Below are 19,872 nucleotides of genomic sequence, written 5' to 3'. Positions count from 1 at the left end.
CCATGAAGAAATTTGGAGAAAAATAAGATAAGCTCATCAGAAATAGTGGATTGATTCTGAAAAACTATATGTGAGCCAGGTGGCTCACATGATGTATAACTCACTTAGTCCATGGACTAAGACCCCCCACATGGTCCTAGAATTGATGGCTGAGCAACTAACCTTTTGATTAGATACCAATTAATCAAATGATTAGGAAATAGGGATGAAAGTATTACTTATTCACTCTTTGTGACATCCATCTCCTTCAAAGAGGAAGATCTTGACTACTAAGGTTACCATTAAAAGTCAGGAGTCTATCATGAGCATGCAGTGTCATGCAGTGTCACCGGTAGTATAAGCACTTAAACTAGCAATTGTCAGGCTCTGCTATACTGAATTGGAATCAATTTGACCTAACCTTGAGCCACATAAGGAGGGAGAATACCTGAGCACATCCCCTTGGGCACCATTATAGTAACAGAAATTCTATGAGGAGATGCTGTTCAGCCAGGCAGCTCATTGAATTGAAGCCCATATCACCTTTGCCCCCAATTAATCCCTGTACAGGTATTTCCACGTAAGAAATACCCTGTACAGATTATTAGTGAATTTATGCCACTAATGCAGCTATATATGAAGAATTTATACTTTTGGTATGCAGTTATTATCATCTGAACTATAAAGTAGTCTAAAAAAAAAAAAAGAAGCTATTTGGTAAAAAATACTGTACAGTGTACTGTAGTACATGTATATTTATTTTGAGTGGATTCATGATATTTGAAAAATTTCAATGTCAGATATAAAAACATCATGGTCATGTCAACTTACCATATACAAAAAAAAATAAAATACTGTAGCACATTCATTATTTGATGGATAATCGATTCAAATTTTACAGGAAACACTGAAATCTTATAGAGTCCCAAGAGGGTTAAGATAATTTTGCACTTATTTTACTTATTTTCTTATATGAGAGAGACATACTGCTTAAGTTTCTCAGACAAAATATTCAACTTGGCTTACTGACCAGTGTTTTTGATGCGCCAGCTAGTTTTGTGAAGCAAAGTATATTTAAGCTGAGTTTTGTCAAAATATTTTATGTTAATTTATTGAAACTAGTATGGTAAGGACAGGGATAATAAGGAGATTAATCTATACATTACAGTATATAATTTTATAATTTCACATCATTAAAACAGTACAGATATTGTACTCAGTGCGGTATATAATATGAGGCAAGTCATTTTAACAGACATACAAGCATTTCTGTGGTCTATGTACATTGTACAATGCTGCCGGTACCTATTTTATATTTAAACTTACTTGACTGTGGGTAGATCCCGCACACTAGCAGTGATGTCCTGAGCCTCATAGCTCCACTTTTCGACCATTTGAAACAGATCCCATAGCTCCTTCTTTGGTCCCAAAATACCCTACAAGAGGATAAACGATGGATTAATTCTGGAAATCTCCTTTCATACTGGAAATGTGACAAGGGAATTCATGTACAGTATTATATTAATCAAGGTTACAGGTTTGAAGTCCAGACAAACCCTCAACATGGATGACTGGCATTAATCAAATGATTTGTAATCCAGTACCTTTCTGCAGTACCCTTCTTCCTTGAGGAGTGATCAGGCACCAAGAATGCCCCAAGACATGCACAACCTTGCTTTCATTTGTCTGTCATTGGCCATGTTGTATTTTCAGTTAAAAGCCTTAATCCAGTCAGCTTTCATGATAAGATCAGTGAGAGGATGGAGGGTATTCAAGTGTCCTTGTCCTAATTTAATTACAAATGAGGGATTGATCCTGAAAACTCATTACACAATCACCATGAATAGGGCAACTCATGTACTGTACTGAACTATGTTACAAACACCAGCACCTGTGAGTTTGACCTAAGGGCATTATCTGCATGACCCTAGGTGTGTATGATGACAATGAGCTGAAGTTCTCGGGCTATTGCGAAAAGAAGGTAAATCAGGCAAATAAATTATTGGGTCTTATAAGAAGGTCGTTTAGATATGCTTCCCTATCTGGAGTACTGTCACCACGTCTGGTCCCCGAGATATGCTAGGGACTGTCAGTTGGTTTGAAAATGTTCAAAGGAGGGCCACCAGACTGGTGCCTGCACTTCAGCACCTCAACTACCCCCTGAGAGATTGGAGCGCCTGAACTTGCCTAGCTTATATTACAGACGGGCAAGGGGTGACCTAATTGAGGTGTATAAGGTAAGCATCTCAAGGGGAACTACTCATTCGAGTGTCCTTACTTGGAGCTGGCTGAAGCTCGCCCCACAAGGGGTCACAGCTCAAGACTGAAGAAGCCGCAAGTCCAGAAAACTGTGAGGGCAAACTTTTTCGGAGCGAGAGTTGTGAACTCTTGGAACAATCTACCAGAAAGTGTTGTGATGGCATCGAGTGTGAGCTCTTTCATGACCAGACTTGACCAACACTGGAGCAGGTTCAGGTACATTCAGGAGCCAGTACATGCCCAGTACTTGCCAACAGTGCGTAACAGAGACATGACCGATCGCCCAAGCAGCTAACGAGCCGATCATTTGGTGAAGATGATCAAAGAAAAAGAAAAGTAACAGAGACGTGACCGATCGCCCAAACGGCTAACGAGCCGATCAGTGGTGAAGAGGATAAAAGTAAATGAGTAAAAAGTAAATACAGGTATTGTATATTTTCTCTGGGTACTCTAGTTTCCTCCTGAGCTGACACTGGAAAATGAAGGAGGTAATAAAGAGCAGACAAACTGTCCAAACAGTAGTAAGCATTTCCTTGTCTGGCAGCACCATGTTACAACTGGAAGATGTGACCTAAATTGACATCTGTACATACAGTAATATTTGAAGTGTGTTTTCATTTTCTTATTGAAAATTCTGTATGAACATTGTGTTCAGAGAAAATATTATAGAATAAGTGATTTATATATGAGCTGCAATAACTTTTTTTAGCTTCAGGATCAGGATATCATTTGTCTGTAGTACAGTGTTGGGGCTATTCTGGACTCCAATCTTTTATTTTATATAGTATATATTTTTTTACTATTATTTTATGACTTTTTTATTGGGTGATTAGTGTTTAAATGTCAAAACACATTGCTAGAAATGAGTCTGGGGCAGAACAGTATAAGTTGTGGAATGCATCTCTATTTTCAACATTCAAATACTGTAGTACATGGTTCACTTTATAGGATTTCTCCTCTTGCAAATTTTGAGTTCATGAATGTTTAAAATTAGACGACTTATGACAAATTACAAATTATGGATGTTTCACAAGATCAATTTGTATAATCACATAACTGTGTTTCATTTCTCATCGTGCATGTATGTTTAATTTGGGCTCGTAGTGTCAGCAGTACTTTTTTACACAAGACAATTTGTGCTTATGGTCTCTATGTCTTAATATAGTACAGTAAGGCATTGTACCCGGGGTCACTGTATCCTCATTACTTTATTAGTCACTCTTTTATTCACAAAATTCACATGTTTGCCATATGGTTAGTCACAAGGGTGTATGAACTAGAGAGGTTCTATTATGCCACCAACTAGCAGCTGGATGATCTGTTAATTGAATCATTGACTCAACTGAAACAACTCCTCCAACCCAAAGCAAAGTAGTCTAGAATTTGTCTTACAATTCTGACAATGCAATAACTGTGTGGCTTTGCCATACTACTTTTTCATGTGTTAAGTTTTCTGCTTCTGTTTTGAAAAATAAAATGTTAATATTGTACTGTAGATGTGTAGAGGGTAGAGTATTTATGGGAGTAATGCAATTAGCTCTGAGTATAGACACAAAGCTTAATGTTTCTTCTTCATCATTGTGTTAGCTGTGATTTTTGTTACAAGAAATACATTATGGCCAAAATCAAACAAAGGAAGGTGAGATTACACATGCTACTGTGTGCAAGACTTGCCAGGCTTTCAGCCCACTGAGGCAACTTCAGGTCTCATATGCAGAACATATTCCTTTTTTCATAAATATTATAGCTATGGGGAAGGCATTGCTAATTATTTGATTAGTGGCAGCCATCAATGTCATGGATTAGACTGGGTTTCCAACCCATACACACTGTGAGTATAAAACAAATCTCTTTGGACCAGTATCTTGCCATAAATACAACAACATAGATCAAAAGACAATTAACAATATCCCATACTTATTCAAGATACAGTATTTCTTTAATGAAAATTAACAAAAATTTCATAATGACTCACCCTCTTTGGTTTCAGGCCATGACGCAAGACATGTTCCAAGACAATGAAAAAATGTTGAAGAGGTACAGAATCTGAATCAAGTTGACGCCCAAACTTGAGTGAGGATTCTATGAGTTCCTTAACCACCAGTTTGCAGATATTTACAAGATTGCTGCGTTCAATACTCACTGGGTCCCGCTCTGAAGACAGAAATACTCTCATATAATTTTCAATTAAAATAACATTGTCTCACCATAAAGAGAAATAACCTTAATAACCCCAAGACATAATAGATTATAAATTAATAACAAGAAAAACTACACTGATCTCATGTAAGACCCGGACAGCAATACAGTTTATTGCATTTTTGGATGAATTAAAGCACAGTATTGTACATGGATTGCATCTAAAATATAAAACAGTAGAGATTAATTTTTGAAAAATTTTGGTTTCTACAACTTATTCAAAATTTTGGTTATATTCATATAACTTTGAATATACAAATATACAGTACTGTATTAGACTCCTTCAATAAGTAGTTATCAGTTAGAAATATTGTTTAATTTTGAGCAAATACAAAATTTAAATAAATAACTAGACCACAAAAACAAATACATGTACAGTACCTGTACTGTATTGTATTTGTCTATGCTAATGCCAGAGTTAAAACTAATTAATTGTACAGGTGTATTTACATGAAAATAATCACAATTATTACTTGAAGATATCAATCTGATAACAGAGTATTTTCAGATACTGTATTAAGAATGAACAGCATACCTGTAGATTGGAAAAATATGAAAATGAGTTAGCACAATTAAAAATATACCAAATAGGAAAAGTGTGCTACATAAGGCAGAATTCCCCAGAGCACAAATTACCAAGATGGGCATCACTGTACAGTATTCCATATAAGCAATGATTACTTCAAGAACTCTATATGGTGTACTGTATTTCATTGTAAAAAAAAGTATTTACCTTTTAATTTTAGTACCTAATCTAAGTTCTGCTTATCTGAGACCATTAATGCTTTAGAGACTAACAACATTATAAAATATGAGATATAAGATAGCTTGAATGACTCCTAATGCCTGTACTTCAACAACTTGTAATTTCTATACTATACGGTAAATTTGAGGAGTTATTGGTAAATCAGGTAAAATACTGAACAGGTAAAAAACTTGAAAATACACTAATTTTATAAACATTGCTACTACTGTACATAGTGTACTGCATAGGTATATTATCTAACAACGTTAGCATCTTAAAATTGTCTCCTGAAATTTCCATTTCAATAGGAATTTCCTAATAAAGATGAAAGCACATGGATGATGCTTTTGGTTTACTGTTCAATAGTCCCTACAATAAATTCTCTCTTAAGATGACAATGAACTTCTTTAAGTATTGCTATAAAAAATTTACATTGTTGTTATTACAGCACACATTCCAAAAAATGTTGCATACCGCATGTGAAAACACTGATTCCATAGAAAGAACTAAGTAAAAATTTTCAAAACTTTAAAATTTTAGAATAAAGGTTGCATAATTTTGTAGACAGTAAACCATTATGAAAAGATTTGGTAGATGAGTATCTAGCAGTAAACTTAGGTGTCCCTCACCTCAGTGTAGAATATCCTGTTTTCTGTGGCAACAAGAGTTTTTACTCACGATACAAAATACACAATCTCCTTCTATGTGCCATCATAAGACCCAGAAGAAAGGTGGATTTCACCTGTTAAGAATCGTGCTTCACTGGGACATTACAGAATTCTGCAACACCAAAGCATCAGCTGCAGCAAATTAATTGTAAGAAGCTGTTGGACGTTAATCAATGTGAGGCGAGACCAGTGGATTACCAGCCATGCAAATCATGCAGGAATGACACGCAGCCTTCTTTTTCTCTCTCAAGTTAAAAAGAGGTAATAAGTTTTTTGGAAACATTAGTAGCTGCACTTTGTAAAAGTGAAGACACCAATCATTAAATTTTTAAAGACACCTTATAAAAGAATCTTAGAAGCAAAATTTACTTTTTACTCAGATAATTGTTGAATAGTTGTAACTTAAAAGACTGAAGTGGTTATTTTATTTTCGTTCACACTTCCAATAAAATGACAAATTACTTTAAAAGATAATGGAAAGAATACCCATGTATCGATGGTGCCAACATGAAGAATATCAAACCCATGCTTTAAGAACAACAGGAATTTTTTAGGTTTTGGTAAACTGTCACAAAAAATGACCTCATAGCAAAAACAAATTTAGTAACACTTTACTGTACAGTACTGTACTTACTTCTGCATTTTTGGTACAGTATAGTAATATCACGTAACAGGAATCCTTGCAAGATGTTTGACATCTTTAAAATTATTTTTTGCTCAGGAACTTATTCACCAGTGTAATATAAAAAAAAATAATTTTTACAGAAACTCCTTAAAACTTATAGGAGATTATTTCATATTTCAATGATATTCATACTGCTGAATAATTATTTATTATTTCTTTTAAAGTTTATGGAAAGCCTCCATGAAACATCAGTAATTATATGCAATTTACTGTATTTCCAAACTTCATTAAAAAATCTAACTTGTTGACATCAATAATTCTCTATACAGTACGGTACACTTAGTTTCCTAAATCAAGTTGAAAACTTACAAAACTTAGTTAGCATATATAATCTTGCACACTTTTAACCTTTCATACAATAAAAAAAAACAAAAAAAAAAAACATTGAGGTTGATCCTGAAATCCCATTTCAAGGTCAAGCCAAAAACCCATGTAACTCAAGTACAGTGCAAAACATTACACTACAGGTCTAGACCCAGAAGAGTTAATGTTAGTGTTAAGTACTTAATCTAACAGCTGGTCACATTATCCTACCCATAACTTTCTCCCAACAGAGTTTAGGCTAAAATCAAGTTTCTCTCATGCAGCACATGACATCACAATACAGTATTCTAGTTAGTGCATACCTCAACCTTTAGTTCAGGTCAGCCATGCTGATTTTATAGGCCTCAATCTCTATGCAATCTTATAGACTTCCACAACTAACCTACATCCAGGTTCTGCCTTAAAAATGGTAGTAAGGATTAATCCTCCAATAATAGGTAGTCATCATTTATTAGGTATTTCAAGTGTCCAAAATCAACTAAGAAAGAGAAGAAATGTAAAGTAGTCCTAAAATGCTCCAATTGTTGATGTGACATAGCATCTGAAAGGGAAGTTAACTCTACCTTTACAAAAACATAACAGGGTACATGGATACCAGCATTTCTAACTTCCAAGGGTCATACAATTCATCATTATAGTGCCAAAGACTAAGTGCCCTACTAAAGGAGAGACTGAGTGGACAATCCCCTTAGGAAGACCATAGAATATGCAGCACCCTTGAGGTGTGCAATCTAGTTGTATCAATGTACTGTGAAGTATTTGACTTTGATGTTATACTATACAGGGTATACCATATACAGCTGCACCCCTCAACTTTGCCCTTCTTTAATTCTGACATATCATTAATTAGGACTTTTAGGGTATGCTTAATTAGTTAGCAATTTTTCTACACGGAGACCCAAATATCTGGATTACATTACAGCTGTCAAATTTAACCCATGCATCTAAAGTTTAAATTTGTGGTCCTGCATGGCATAACGCTGCCTCAGGCAAACCCCAGAGGGATGGTTTGTCTGAATGTCCTTGTGCAGGTGGGAGTAATGCAAGGTAAATAAATCATTATTTTACACAGTACAGTATAGTAATACAGTACCGGTACTTGTACTACTAATTTATAGATAACTCATAACTCAACCTGTACCATTTGTCTTTTGTGTGTAAAAATGTAGTTTTCCCTTAGAGCTAACAACATTTTACCTTATAAAAATACATACACTGGTATAAGATGATTAATACAGTAAAGTGAAATAGCAATGCAATTCTTTTGTTCATAACTTTGTTAATTAAGTATTGTATGTATTTTTCCATCTTATTGAAGGAAAAAAGAAAAGAAAAAGAAACCTTGCCCCATCTGAAACTACAGTACAGTACTGTATGTGAATTCAATTCATTAGGTGCAGTTTAAGGGTCAAAATTGAAACCGTGTAAAGACAAGACCCCATGTTGACCAAGGGGGTGGCAAAACCAAAACAGTGTATGACCAAAACCATATTGTAGGAAAACTGACTGTATTCATCACAGCACCAAACTCTCCTACTACTTTCTTAGTAAACCTTGTCTCAGAGAAAAAACCAAGCTTCAAATGCAATTTCCAAAATGATGTAGCAGCAACAAGCTTTTTTTTGGCAATTGGCTACTTAATTGAACATTGTAAAAAAAAATTGACATGCAACTGTACAGTATTTGTGTGTGCAACAGCCCGTGCAAATTCTAGATTTTTCATTCTTCCCTCTTTTTTAGCAGATCTGAATACTTTCTGGAACCAATGGTCCCATGGTAAAATATTTTTAACACCCCTGCTCACATAGCTTTAAGGCTACAGTCAGAAAATTCCTGTTCAAGAGCAACATGGTCAAAAGTTCATTATGATCTAAATGAAAGCAATGTTCAGAATAGTTCCTACCCAGTGTGCAAAATCTTGAATCAATGCACAGAATTTCCTTTCATGTAGAAGACCTAATCGGTGGGAGCATGTGTACGAAGGGTCATAATACAGATTTTAGGCAAAGGCTAAATGACTAAATTAATCACAATGAAAGATTTAATATATGAAAAAAATAAAAATAAATCCCATTCATGAGTTCCTCGAAATTCTTTTCTGTACACACAGATCATTAAATTCGGAACCAAAATTTCTAAAAGGACCCCCAAACCACTTCATAAATTGAAATTCCTGTAATTCCTTCTCAGCAAATAGTAGGAAGGGATTGATGCCTGGAAAACCAATATTGTACGGTCGACCAAAACATTAGGGTGAGGTGTCCACTCATGTAACATTGCATGCTAAACCTAGACTTCCAGCTCACCAGAGACCACAAGAGAAACCTTAACTTCCTGTCAATCCTTTCTCGGGGGAAGATTTGGTGGGGAAGGATAACTAATAATTAGATTACCATAACTCTTAATCACTAATAGCAGATTTCCTGGTTTTATACCAATCGCTTCGTGTTTTGCATTATACTCAAGCCACCTACTGAAGGTCAGCTGGCCATTATATATATATATATATATATATATATATATATATATATATATATATATATATATATATATATATATATATATATATATATATATATATATATATATATATATATATATATATATATATACAGTATATATATATATATATATACACAGTATACAGTATAGTCTGGATTTATGCGAATTTTGTTTGTGTTTGGTCATTTACTTTGTGCCTTGCCAGAATGAAATGTTTTAATTACGCGGTAAATTTCATCATTTACGCGGGAAGCAGCACAGGCATGGTGAGCATTAGGTTGCTCTTACGTTATTGCTGAATCTATATGACGTATTGGACTGTGATTGGGCCACGCATCCTTACCACCCACGCATTCCCTCCGCCACTAGCTGTGATTGGTCTAATGTAACATGTCGTGCCCTGCCATAAGAAGTCGCTGACCTAGCCGGGCCAGTCTCATTGTTCTCAGTCCACGTATACAGTTCTCTCTTGTGCCCGCTATTCCCCTCACAATGGCCTCCGCTGGACCCCCACCACCCGAGAAAAACCTTGAATTACCTGGACCAAGCCATGATAATAATGTGAAGGAAATCATCGAGTTGGGGGAGAAAATCAAGCTTGTTCTTGACAAAGACCCAGTCAATCATCGGTATGAAGTGTCTAATAACCTTCCGTCGAAAATTATGGAGCCGTATGTCCAAATCTATCACAATAACATCAATGCTAGTCATCAACGTAGTATTAAGGACTTCTTCGCCCGCAACCCACCACAACCACAGCCAGCCCAAGTTAGTGATTGTGACAGTGAGGATATGGACTTTGAGGGGTTTGTCAGGGAGGCCCTGCAAACCTCTGTGAGTAGTGAAAGTGATTCACCGGAGGGCAACTAATCTGCCCTCTGCCTTGGAACCAGCCGCCATCAACGTGTGCCGACCCATCTCTTCTACTAACGTAAGTGTTAAACACCTTTAGATTTGTAGTTTTTTTATTTAGATATTATGTGTGTAGCAATACCATCATAAAATTATGATGTTATTTTTACTACAAGGTACGTATTGGGTCGGAAAAAGTGGAGTTTGAGAGTCGGCCCGGTCGCTATTTCAATTAATCCCATATGTTATTTCGTTTACGCTTTTCTCGTTTTACGCGGACCTCCACGGGTTCAATTGACTGCGTAAATGCAGACTATACTGTATATATATATATATATATATATATATATATATATATATATATATATATATATATATATATATATATATATATATATATATATATATATATATATATATATATATATCTTGATAAAATCACACGGGGGAAAAGGGAAACAACGGAGCACTTTAGCTTTCGTCTTTATTCAAGACATCTTCAGAGGCAACTGGATTACATGGACAGAGAGAGGACTAGAAACAGTGACCCATTGGAATTTTTAGACAAGCTTAATGATATTGTCCCAAGTATCACATTCAAAATTGAAAGAGAAATAAATGGATCCCTTCCATTCCTTGATATGCTTATCATTAGAGATGGCCAAAACTACAAATTTAAGGTGTACAGAAAGCCTGCAGAGGTAGACAGTTTCATACATTTTTTATCAAATCACCTGGAGTCGACCAAAATGTCAGTTTTTTCTGCTATGTTCTTGAGATCTTTGCATATTTGTGACGCTGAATTTATTGATGAAGAATTGAAACACATTCGTTCCATTGCACAAAAATTTGGGTACCTTTCTGAGTTTGTTGATCATTGTATTAAAAGGGCTATAAAATCCTTTCATTCTACTCAAACCAGGCAAATTCCTACACTTAAGAATATTTTGACTCTGCCCTATAGCAATGAATTTGTCCCCTTAGTTCGGTCCCTTAAATTACTAAATATTAATGTTGTTTTCAAGTATGACTCAACCATTACCAATATGTTAATAAAAAATAGCCCAAGTTTGAATGTAAATGGAAGTGTTTATTGTATTCCATGTAGCAAATGTAATGGTAATTATGTAGGACAGACAGGAAAGACATTGCAGCTCAGAATCAATCAACATAAGTACAATATCAGAACAGCATCTGAAAGCAGTGCCCTGTTCGTTCATGTTAGGAATACCGGTAATAATCACCCCATTGCTTGAGAAAAAGCTTAGAAGTACAAATCATCTTTTGTAACAGAAAGACTTCTGGTTGAAGCTAGTTTGATTAAGGAATTAAAATCAATAAACCTTAGTGATGGTCAGTTCAAAACTGATGTTACATAAATTTATTTGTCAGTGACCCAAGGTTAAAAATGCTTTGAAAACCTTGGAGCTAGATGTAGGATAGTTATTTAGTGGGTCCCTTATTTTTTACTTGACCTGACCTGACTAGTCACATCGCCCCCCTTCTCTTAAGCTCCTCTACGTGTGTGTTGGTGTGGGGATTAGTGGATGACATCATTATGACCTGACTTCATGTTTAATAAGGTCACTCTGTATATTTAAGCCTCTCTCTGTCCATGTAATCCAGTTGCCTCTGAAGATGTCTTGAATAAAGACGAAAGCTAAGGTGCTCCGTTGTTTCCCTTTTCCCCATGTGATTTTATCAAGATTTATCTTATCCACGTTTCCATTGTGGATATATATATATATATATATATATATATATATATATATATATATATATATATATATATATATATATATATATATATATATATATATATATATATATATATATATATATATATTATATATTATATATACAGGGGTATGCTATAACGAACGGATCCTACTACGAATATTCCTATAACGAACGGTTTTACCTATAAAATTGAGAATGCTATAACGAACGAAACTCCTACAACGAACATTATTTAATTTTTTTTTCTAATTTATTGTTTTTTTATTACAAATATTAATGAGATTCTTTATTTCAGGGGTTTAGATGCATATTTATGCACTTTTTTACAATTTTATATATTTTTCAGTGTTAAGTGGTTGTATTTGGGGGCCTGGAACGGATTAATCCTATAATGAACGAATGCTATAACGAACAAGGTTCTAGAACCAATTAGATTCGTTATAGCATACCCCACTGTATATATATATATATATATATATATATATATATATATATATATATATATATATATATATATATATATATATATATATATATATATATATATATATATATATATATATATATATATATATATATATATGTATACACAGGTACTCCCCGACTTCTGACGGGGTTAGGGATCGACATCCAGGTCATAAATCAAGAAATAATTAAACAAGTGGGAAATGCTTAAATAAGTAAGAATTAGGGGAGTATTATTGACATATATATATATATATATATATATATATATATATATATATATATATATATATATATATATATATATATATATATATATATATATATATATATATATATATATATATATATATATATATATATATATATATATATATATATATATATATATATATATATATATATATATATATATATATATATATACACACACACAATATTACCCTTCTTGGTTTCATAGCGTTTATCATATCTGTGATGCCATGAAACTGAACTTTCCTTAACGGATTTTTTTTTTCCACATATCACGCAGTGAGTGTCGGCTGAAGACGCTATTTTAGGTGCCCCACCCGCCACCCCTGCCTGACTGCCTGTTTAGCTCATAAAATTCATACAAATTACCCGGCCAGAATATAATTTACATTGCTGGAATTCTTATAATTTGGTGATCATTTTGAATATAAACATCATATATTTTGCATTAGACATACAAATTTTAGATAAAATTTTTTCTCTGAGTAACTATGTTATCTTTTGTGCAAAATATATGACATTTATATTCAAAATATTCCTGGTCTTACAAGGAATCCAGCAATGTCAATTATATTATCCTAACTTTAATCTGAGGTATTATTTAATACAAAATGTTAAAATTTATTTTTTTCACCCCACATCTCTTGAAGGGAGGATTGGTGGGAGGTGGGGGGGAGGGTTGGGACTGACCGCACGGTTGGAAGAGGGGGGGAGGCAAGGTGGGGTACTTTGATTGACAGATAGTGTCGTGAAGATTATTTTCTTTTTTATTAACTGAAGATATTTGTTTTAGCTCATAAAATTCATACAAATTACCCGGTCAGAATATAATTTACATTGCTGGAATTCTTATAATTTGGTGATCATTTTGAATATAAACATCATATATTTTGCATTAGACATACAAATTTTAGATAAAAATTTTTCTCTGGGTAACTATGTTATCTTTTGTGCAAAATATATGACATTTATATTCAAAATATTCCTGGTCTTACAAGGAATCCAGCAATGTCAATTGTATTATCCTAACTTTAGTTTGAGGTATTATTTATTAAAATTTAGTGGTTTTCCCCCAAAAATTTCTCAGAGAGGGAAGAGCCGACAGTGTACAGTAGTGTGAGAGGGGGAGGGAGTTGAGTCCATTATTTGAATGGACATTAACTTGGCGACTGTATTTCTCTATTTCTCTTAAGTATTAATTGTGTGCATGTACCATCATAAAATTAAGATGTTATTTTTACTACAACATAGTTATGTGTCTTCAAAAAGTGGAGTTTGGAGGTCGGGCCGGTTTCTATTGGAATTAATCCCATATGTTCTGTTGTTCACTTAACGCGGATTTCACTTAACACGGGACCCTCTGGGTTCTATTGACCACGTTAAGTGGGGTACAACTGTGTGTGTGTATATATATATATATATATATATATATATATATATATATATATATATATATATATATATATATATATATATATATATATATATATATATATATATATATATATATATATATATATACCTGTATATAGATGCTGTAGTTCAAAAATATATTTTTAAATTTTTCTCATTCACAATACACTGTACTATACTACTTAGCAATACTGTACTGTGCTATACTAATCCAAGAACTATTGTACTGTAATACCTCTTGGGTGTGACTGTAATACCGCTTGGGTGTTACAATAACCGTGTAGACAAGAAGGTTTTAGATGGCAAAATCTTAAAAAAAGGGCACCATCAATACAAGCAGGTATTCTATTAAGTGTAACAAGGAGAGGTATTCCAATAAGATTATTGTTTATAAAATGTAACAACAATTGCTGGACACCATATACTACTGTCATAGTCTTCAAAAATACATACATATAGGGGAGGATACCATACTTTTACCCAGATTTTAAATGATATCCAATTTAATATACTTAAAGTTCAAAAAAATCTCTATTATGGTACACAATTATCATTATCTTATAGAACTGCTGCAGCTTGAAGAAGTTATTACGTACAGTACTATCTTTACTCAAAAACTTTCCATTTATAATATTCACTGTATTACCCGGTACTGTACTAAGTACTGTACTATAAAACACTATATGCTAATACAGTACAGTACTGATGATTAATAAATGTACCACAAGTTTCTCTAGGTTAATTATTTTATACTTCTTTAATATGAGATTACCAAAGTATATGCTACCTTTAAAAAATAATTAAATACTCTGAATACTTAAAAAAAGAATTATACAGTACAGTACAAAACTTTATAATGTATTACGAACAGCAGATGGAAAAAAAATATCCCTGCTATAGTCAACTCAAATACAAGAAATATACACAAAACGAAGTACAGTACAGTACATTAGTAGTGTATTGTATACAGTATATAAAATGAATATATATATACGTATACAGATAGACCTCTGGGAGTAATATAAAATATATATTATATGGTGTCCAACAGTGTTGACATAGCAACGAAAAGAAGAAAGCGTGCGGACGGACCACAGGTGAGCGGCACATAGGGCGCGAAGAGCCCTGGTGGGAGGCCGGGAAGCACGCTGAGAGCACCGCCCATAGCTCCACCCTCACTGCCTAAGCTGGGGGCAGGTGGGGGGGGGCTCTCTGAAGAGTGAGGGCCCTCCAGGGCTGAATCAGGTGGGTTCAACATCAGTTGCTCAGATAGGGGTAGAGTGTGCAGGGAGGAGCCAGATGAGACGTAAGTGTAGGCACCTGAAGGTGGGGGTGACCCCGGTGATGTGGAAGCTGACCTCTCCACCCTGGCGACACCTATGCTGCTACCACCTTCAGCGAGCTCCTTGAGACAAAGCCAATCACCATCCACAGAAACCCGGAAGTTGCACAGGTAGATGGTGTCCTCAGCCCCGGCCATCTCAATTAGCACCATCTTATGTGCCCACCATCAGTTATTGCCACACACAATAATAAACATCAACCACAATTAATTGCATGCTGGTAACACTCTTGTTCTCACATAATATAAGTATACCTGCACGACCAAGGAATGAGAATAAGTAAGATTAGCACATAAACAGTATTATGTGATAGCATGGACATACTGTATATATATATATATATATATATATATATATATATATATATATATATATATATATATATATATATATATATATATATATATATATATATATATATATATATATATATATATATATATATATATATATATATATATATATATATATATATATATACACACACACACACACACAGTATACAGGCAATCCCCGTTTTACAAAGATCCATTTTATGAAAATCCAGAGTTACAAAATTTGTTTGTTCCATGTGTCGATTTATTCATGAAAATTCTGAAGTTATGATTTTTTTTCTCACTTTTTTCACAGCATTGGTAGATGCTTAGGTGTTGACACGTGTGCCTTAGAGTTTCCTGTACCTGACCTGATCAAATTCATGGACAAACTAAACATAGCATACAGTAATGTACTGTATTAAGAATGGTTAGTTAGTAGTGTTTTAGTCAGACACAGGGTTAAAGCTGGCTTTGGCTTTTGGAAGCCAGAAATTTTTTGGTTTGGCTTTTAAATTTTCTAAAGGCCTCAGCTGCTAAGTCAGAGGCATGGCACTGGCTTTGGCTTCAAAGCCACAGGTCTGGTTTGGGATTTTCTTCTTTGCAAAGACACGCAGACCATATTGTGACCTCACAGCTGTGCTGATGCCTGACTTTTCTGTTCACATAATGACCTGACCTGCTACTTACATCAATGTTTCCATATGACAAGTCATAGCGTGTCCTGCAAAACACGAGTACCACTGTATTAGTGTCTGACCACATGGTCTTGTGACTAGGCTTGTCAGCCCCTAGGGTGTAATAAATTACAGTACTACACTACTGTAATTAAATAATAAATAATAGTTATCATGACACAGAGAACCAATGGCAAGACAGTGACTCAAGTTATCTTGCCTGTGTGAATGCTGATGTGTTTTGCATCCCAGAATTTGATCTGATGCTACTGTAAGGAATAAAAAGTTAAATGGACAAGTTTACCCCTTTTTCAAGATAAAATCACATTAAAAAACACAATCCTGGCAAAACACAGCATCTCAAAATATATATTGTATACAGTACCGTATGTACAATGCAGTAGACTTACTGTTGGCCTTGCAGTCTCACACTGCACCCCAACCAGTGGCACAGTTTCTCAGTACTGTACCTATACCGTGAAACCTCCATATAACGGACTTCTCTCTCCATATACAGTAATCTGCGAGATGGGGTCCCAGATTAACGGACACTCGATATAATGGACTTTCTTCTCTATTTAGTCCGTTAAATTGAGGTTTCACTGTGCCAGTAACTTGTGTGTGCAACACAATGGTCTATAATCATTGTGTACAGTACACCAAAAATTTTAATTAAAAAATGTTTTGCAGCATTTTACAATGTTTTGGGGAAGTTTTTTTCATGGTACCTTATCTCAGCCTTTACAATAGAAGTCTATGGTTAAATGGGATCAGATCTATGAAAACTCAATTTATGAAAGGTTTCCACAAGCAGAACCCTTTTGCATAATGGGAATGCCAGTATATGCCTGTGCTGTATACACTACCGGGTATATATATATATATATATATATATATATATATATATATATATATATATATATATATATATATATATATATATATATATATATATATATATATATATATATATATATATATATATATATATATATATATATATATATATATATATATATATATATATATATATATATATATATATATATATATATATATATATATATATATATATATATATATATATATATATATATATATGGACAAATATTAACACCTTGATGCTAGTAACACTGATGACTACGGTTAATGCAGTAACATATAGTATACAGTATTGTACTACAAATTTTCTTAAAGAAAACTTGCAGTCATAAATTATAAGGTTCATGACTGAAAAATTACTTAAAAAGTTTATTTGTTCCTTAGTATTATACACAAAGCTTTTGATCATACAGTATGTAATCCGTACTGTATTGTACAATATAATAAACTAGAATTCATGGGCATGATTATTAGTGTACTTTAATATAGTACAGTACAGTACTGTACTCTTTATCTATCTTACATGTACGTACAGTGATATCCCCATTAGCCGGAACAATTGGTGCAGAGCACTTCTGGGAATGAGAGATTTCTGGGTAATGAGATGACTCTCAAAGCCAGAAAAAATCCCTCATCCCCTGAATTTTTCTGGTAACGGAAAAATGCTCTCGGAAGTTCCAGAAATTGCCCATCACATCATCTCTCGTACCCGGAAAAATATCCCCATCCCCGAAATTTTCCAGGTAAAGGAAAAATTTTCCTGTTATTTCCAGAAAATGCACCTGATTTTCATCTCCCAAACCCGGAAAAAACTTCCCCATCCCTGGAATTTTTCGAGTATCGGGAAAATTGTCTTAGAATTTTCCGGAAAATGTGCCCCTTGGAAAATCGTTCCCAAAGCCGGAATTTTCCGAGAAATTACGGCTTTGGGAACGATTTTCCGAGAAAATTTCAATTCCGGCTATCGGAGAGTTCCGGGTTTGAAGGATTCCAGCTGACGGAGATGTTACTATTAACATGTAAAACATTTACAACACATACAGAAGCTTTGCACAAAGAATAATTATATTATATGAACCACAGATGAACAAATATGCTATTATTCTCAAACATCTCTTAGAAAAAAAAGGAGATTCTGTTCCTTATGCTTTACACATATATACAATCATGTATTGACCTTTGTACATACAGTACGTATGTTATATTAAAGATCGATATATGCTCCACTAAAAATATTTACAGTAATGCACTGTACTTTGCAAACAGAGACTGTGACACAACTAATGCTCATAAATGTGATGGTGACAAGCCACCCACACAAAAACCATAATCAGTACAGTTTAGTCTGGATTTACGCGGTTTTGGTTTACGCGTTTGGTCATTGACGCAGTGCCTTGCCAGAATTGAAATGCTTGATTTACGTGGTAAATTGGGTCATTTGCGCGGGAAGAGGCGCGGGCAGAGTGCGCACAAGGTCGCCTAGCCATCAAAACATTACCGAGTTCTTCACCCGCCACCCACCACAGCCGGCCCAAGTCAGTGATAGTGATAGTGAGGATATGGACTTTGAGGGGTTTGACAAAGAGGCCCTGCAAGCCTATGTGGTGGATAGTGATACAATTGGTACAAGTGATACAGGTGAGGGCCAATAATCTGCCCTCTGCCTCGGAACCAACCTCCCATCCCCGTGTGCCCAGTCATCTTTTCTACTAACATAAGTGTTAAAAAACCTAATATTATTGACATTTCTCTTAATTATTAATTGTGTGTACATACCATCATAAAATTAAGATGCTATTTTGACTACAAGGTACGTATTGTGTCGGAAAAAGTGGAGTTTGGGGGTCGGCCCAGTCTCTATTTCAATTAATCCCATATGTTATGTTATTTAATTTACTCGTTTCTCGCTTTACGCGATACTCTGCGGGTTTAATTAACCGCGTAAATGAAGACCCAACTGTACTTTGGTAAATGCCCTTTTTCGAAGAACAAACTGTACCATTATAAGTTTGCAAATACATGTACACAAGTGAAAGAAAAATGTCCCAACTTGTGATGCCCCTAAACATGTACTGTATGAACCCGTCAGGTTTCAGTATGTGGTGTCCTTATGAGATGGAACAAATCCACTATCAAGCCACTGGGATATGAATTGTAATTTTACATGTGATATGTTAAATAATTTTACAATTTTACTGATGATCTATGGTGTGTATGGGTTAAACAAGAGTGCTTCTGATATTATTATGTGTTTTTAATTGAAAAACGTGTGATAAAGTAATTGTGTGTACAACATTATGGTATGGTTTAAATAATGCTCTTATAATATTTATCATTCTCAAAAAATAGAGAGGACCTGGAGACACAGTGAAATACTGTAAAACTTATGTCAAAGTGAATATGGGTGCCCTGAGCATGACATTACTGTCTTATGCAGACACTATACAGTACAGGTACCTCAAGACTCAGCCTTGGTATACAGAGGCGATGTAACCAACACTGCACTAAATTGCCTTCACTTGACATTTTAACAGCTAAGGTCTCTTAAGTGCATAAAACGGTTATATTAGTAC

The 19,872-nt window shown here is 34.4% G+C and overlaps 1 protein-coding gene across 5 annotated transcripts in view; it reads right to left on the bottom strand.

The window, feature by feature from the left end:
* The window catches only part of LOC121870069 (RUN and FYVE domain-containing protein 2-like), a 51,762-nt gene that overhangs the window by 26,276 nt on the left and 5,614 nt on the right, over positions 1-19,872 (bottom strand). For 3 of the 5 annotated variants that reach the window (XM_042371825.1, XM_042371830.1, XM_042371826.1), the window contains exons 2-4: positions 15,404-15,680; positions 4,214-4,392; positions 1,306-1,415 (exon numbers count right to left, since the gene is read on the bottom strand). In XM_042371825.1, coding sequence (XP_042227759.1) covers positions 1,306-1,415; positions 4,214-4,392; positions 15,404-15,578 — 464 coding nt within the window. In that variant the 5' untranslated portion in view covers positions 15,579-15,680. The other 2 variants (XM_042371829.1, XM_042371827.1) reach the window with 2 other exon arrangements.

The sequence above is a fragment of the Homarus americanus genome, unplaced genomic scaffold (assembly GCF_018991925.1).
Source record: "Homarus americanus isolate GMGI-L3 unplaced genomic scaffold, GMGI_Hamer_2.0 scaffold27875, whole genome shotgun sequence".
Lineage (NCBI taxonomy): Eukaryota > Metazoa > Arthropoda > Malacostraca > Decapoda > Nephropidae > Homarus > Homarus americanus.
This window is presented reverse-complemented; position numbering and strand designations above follow the sequence as displayed.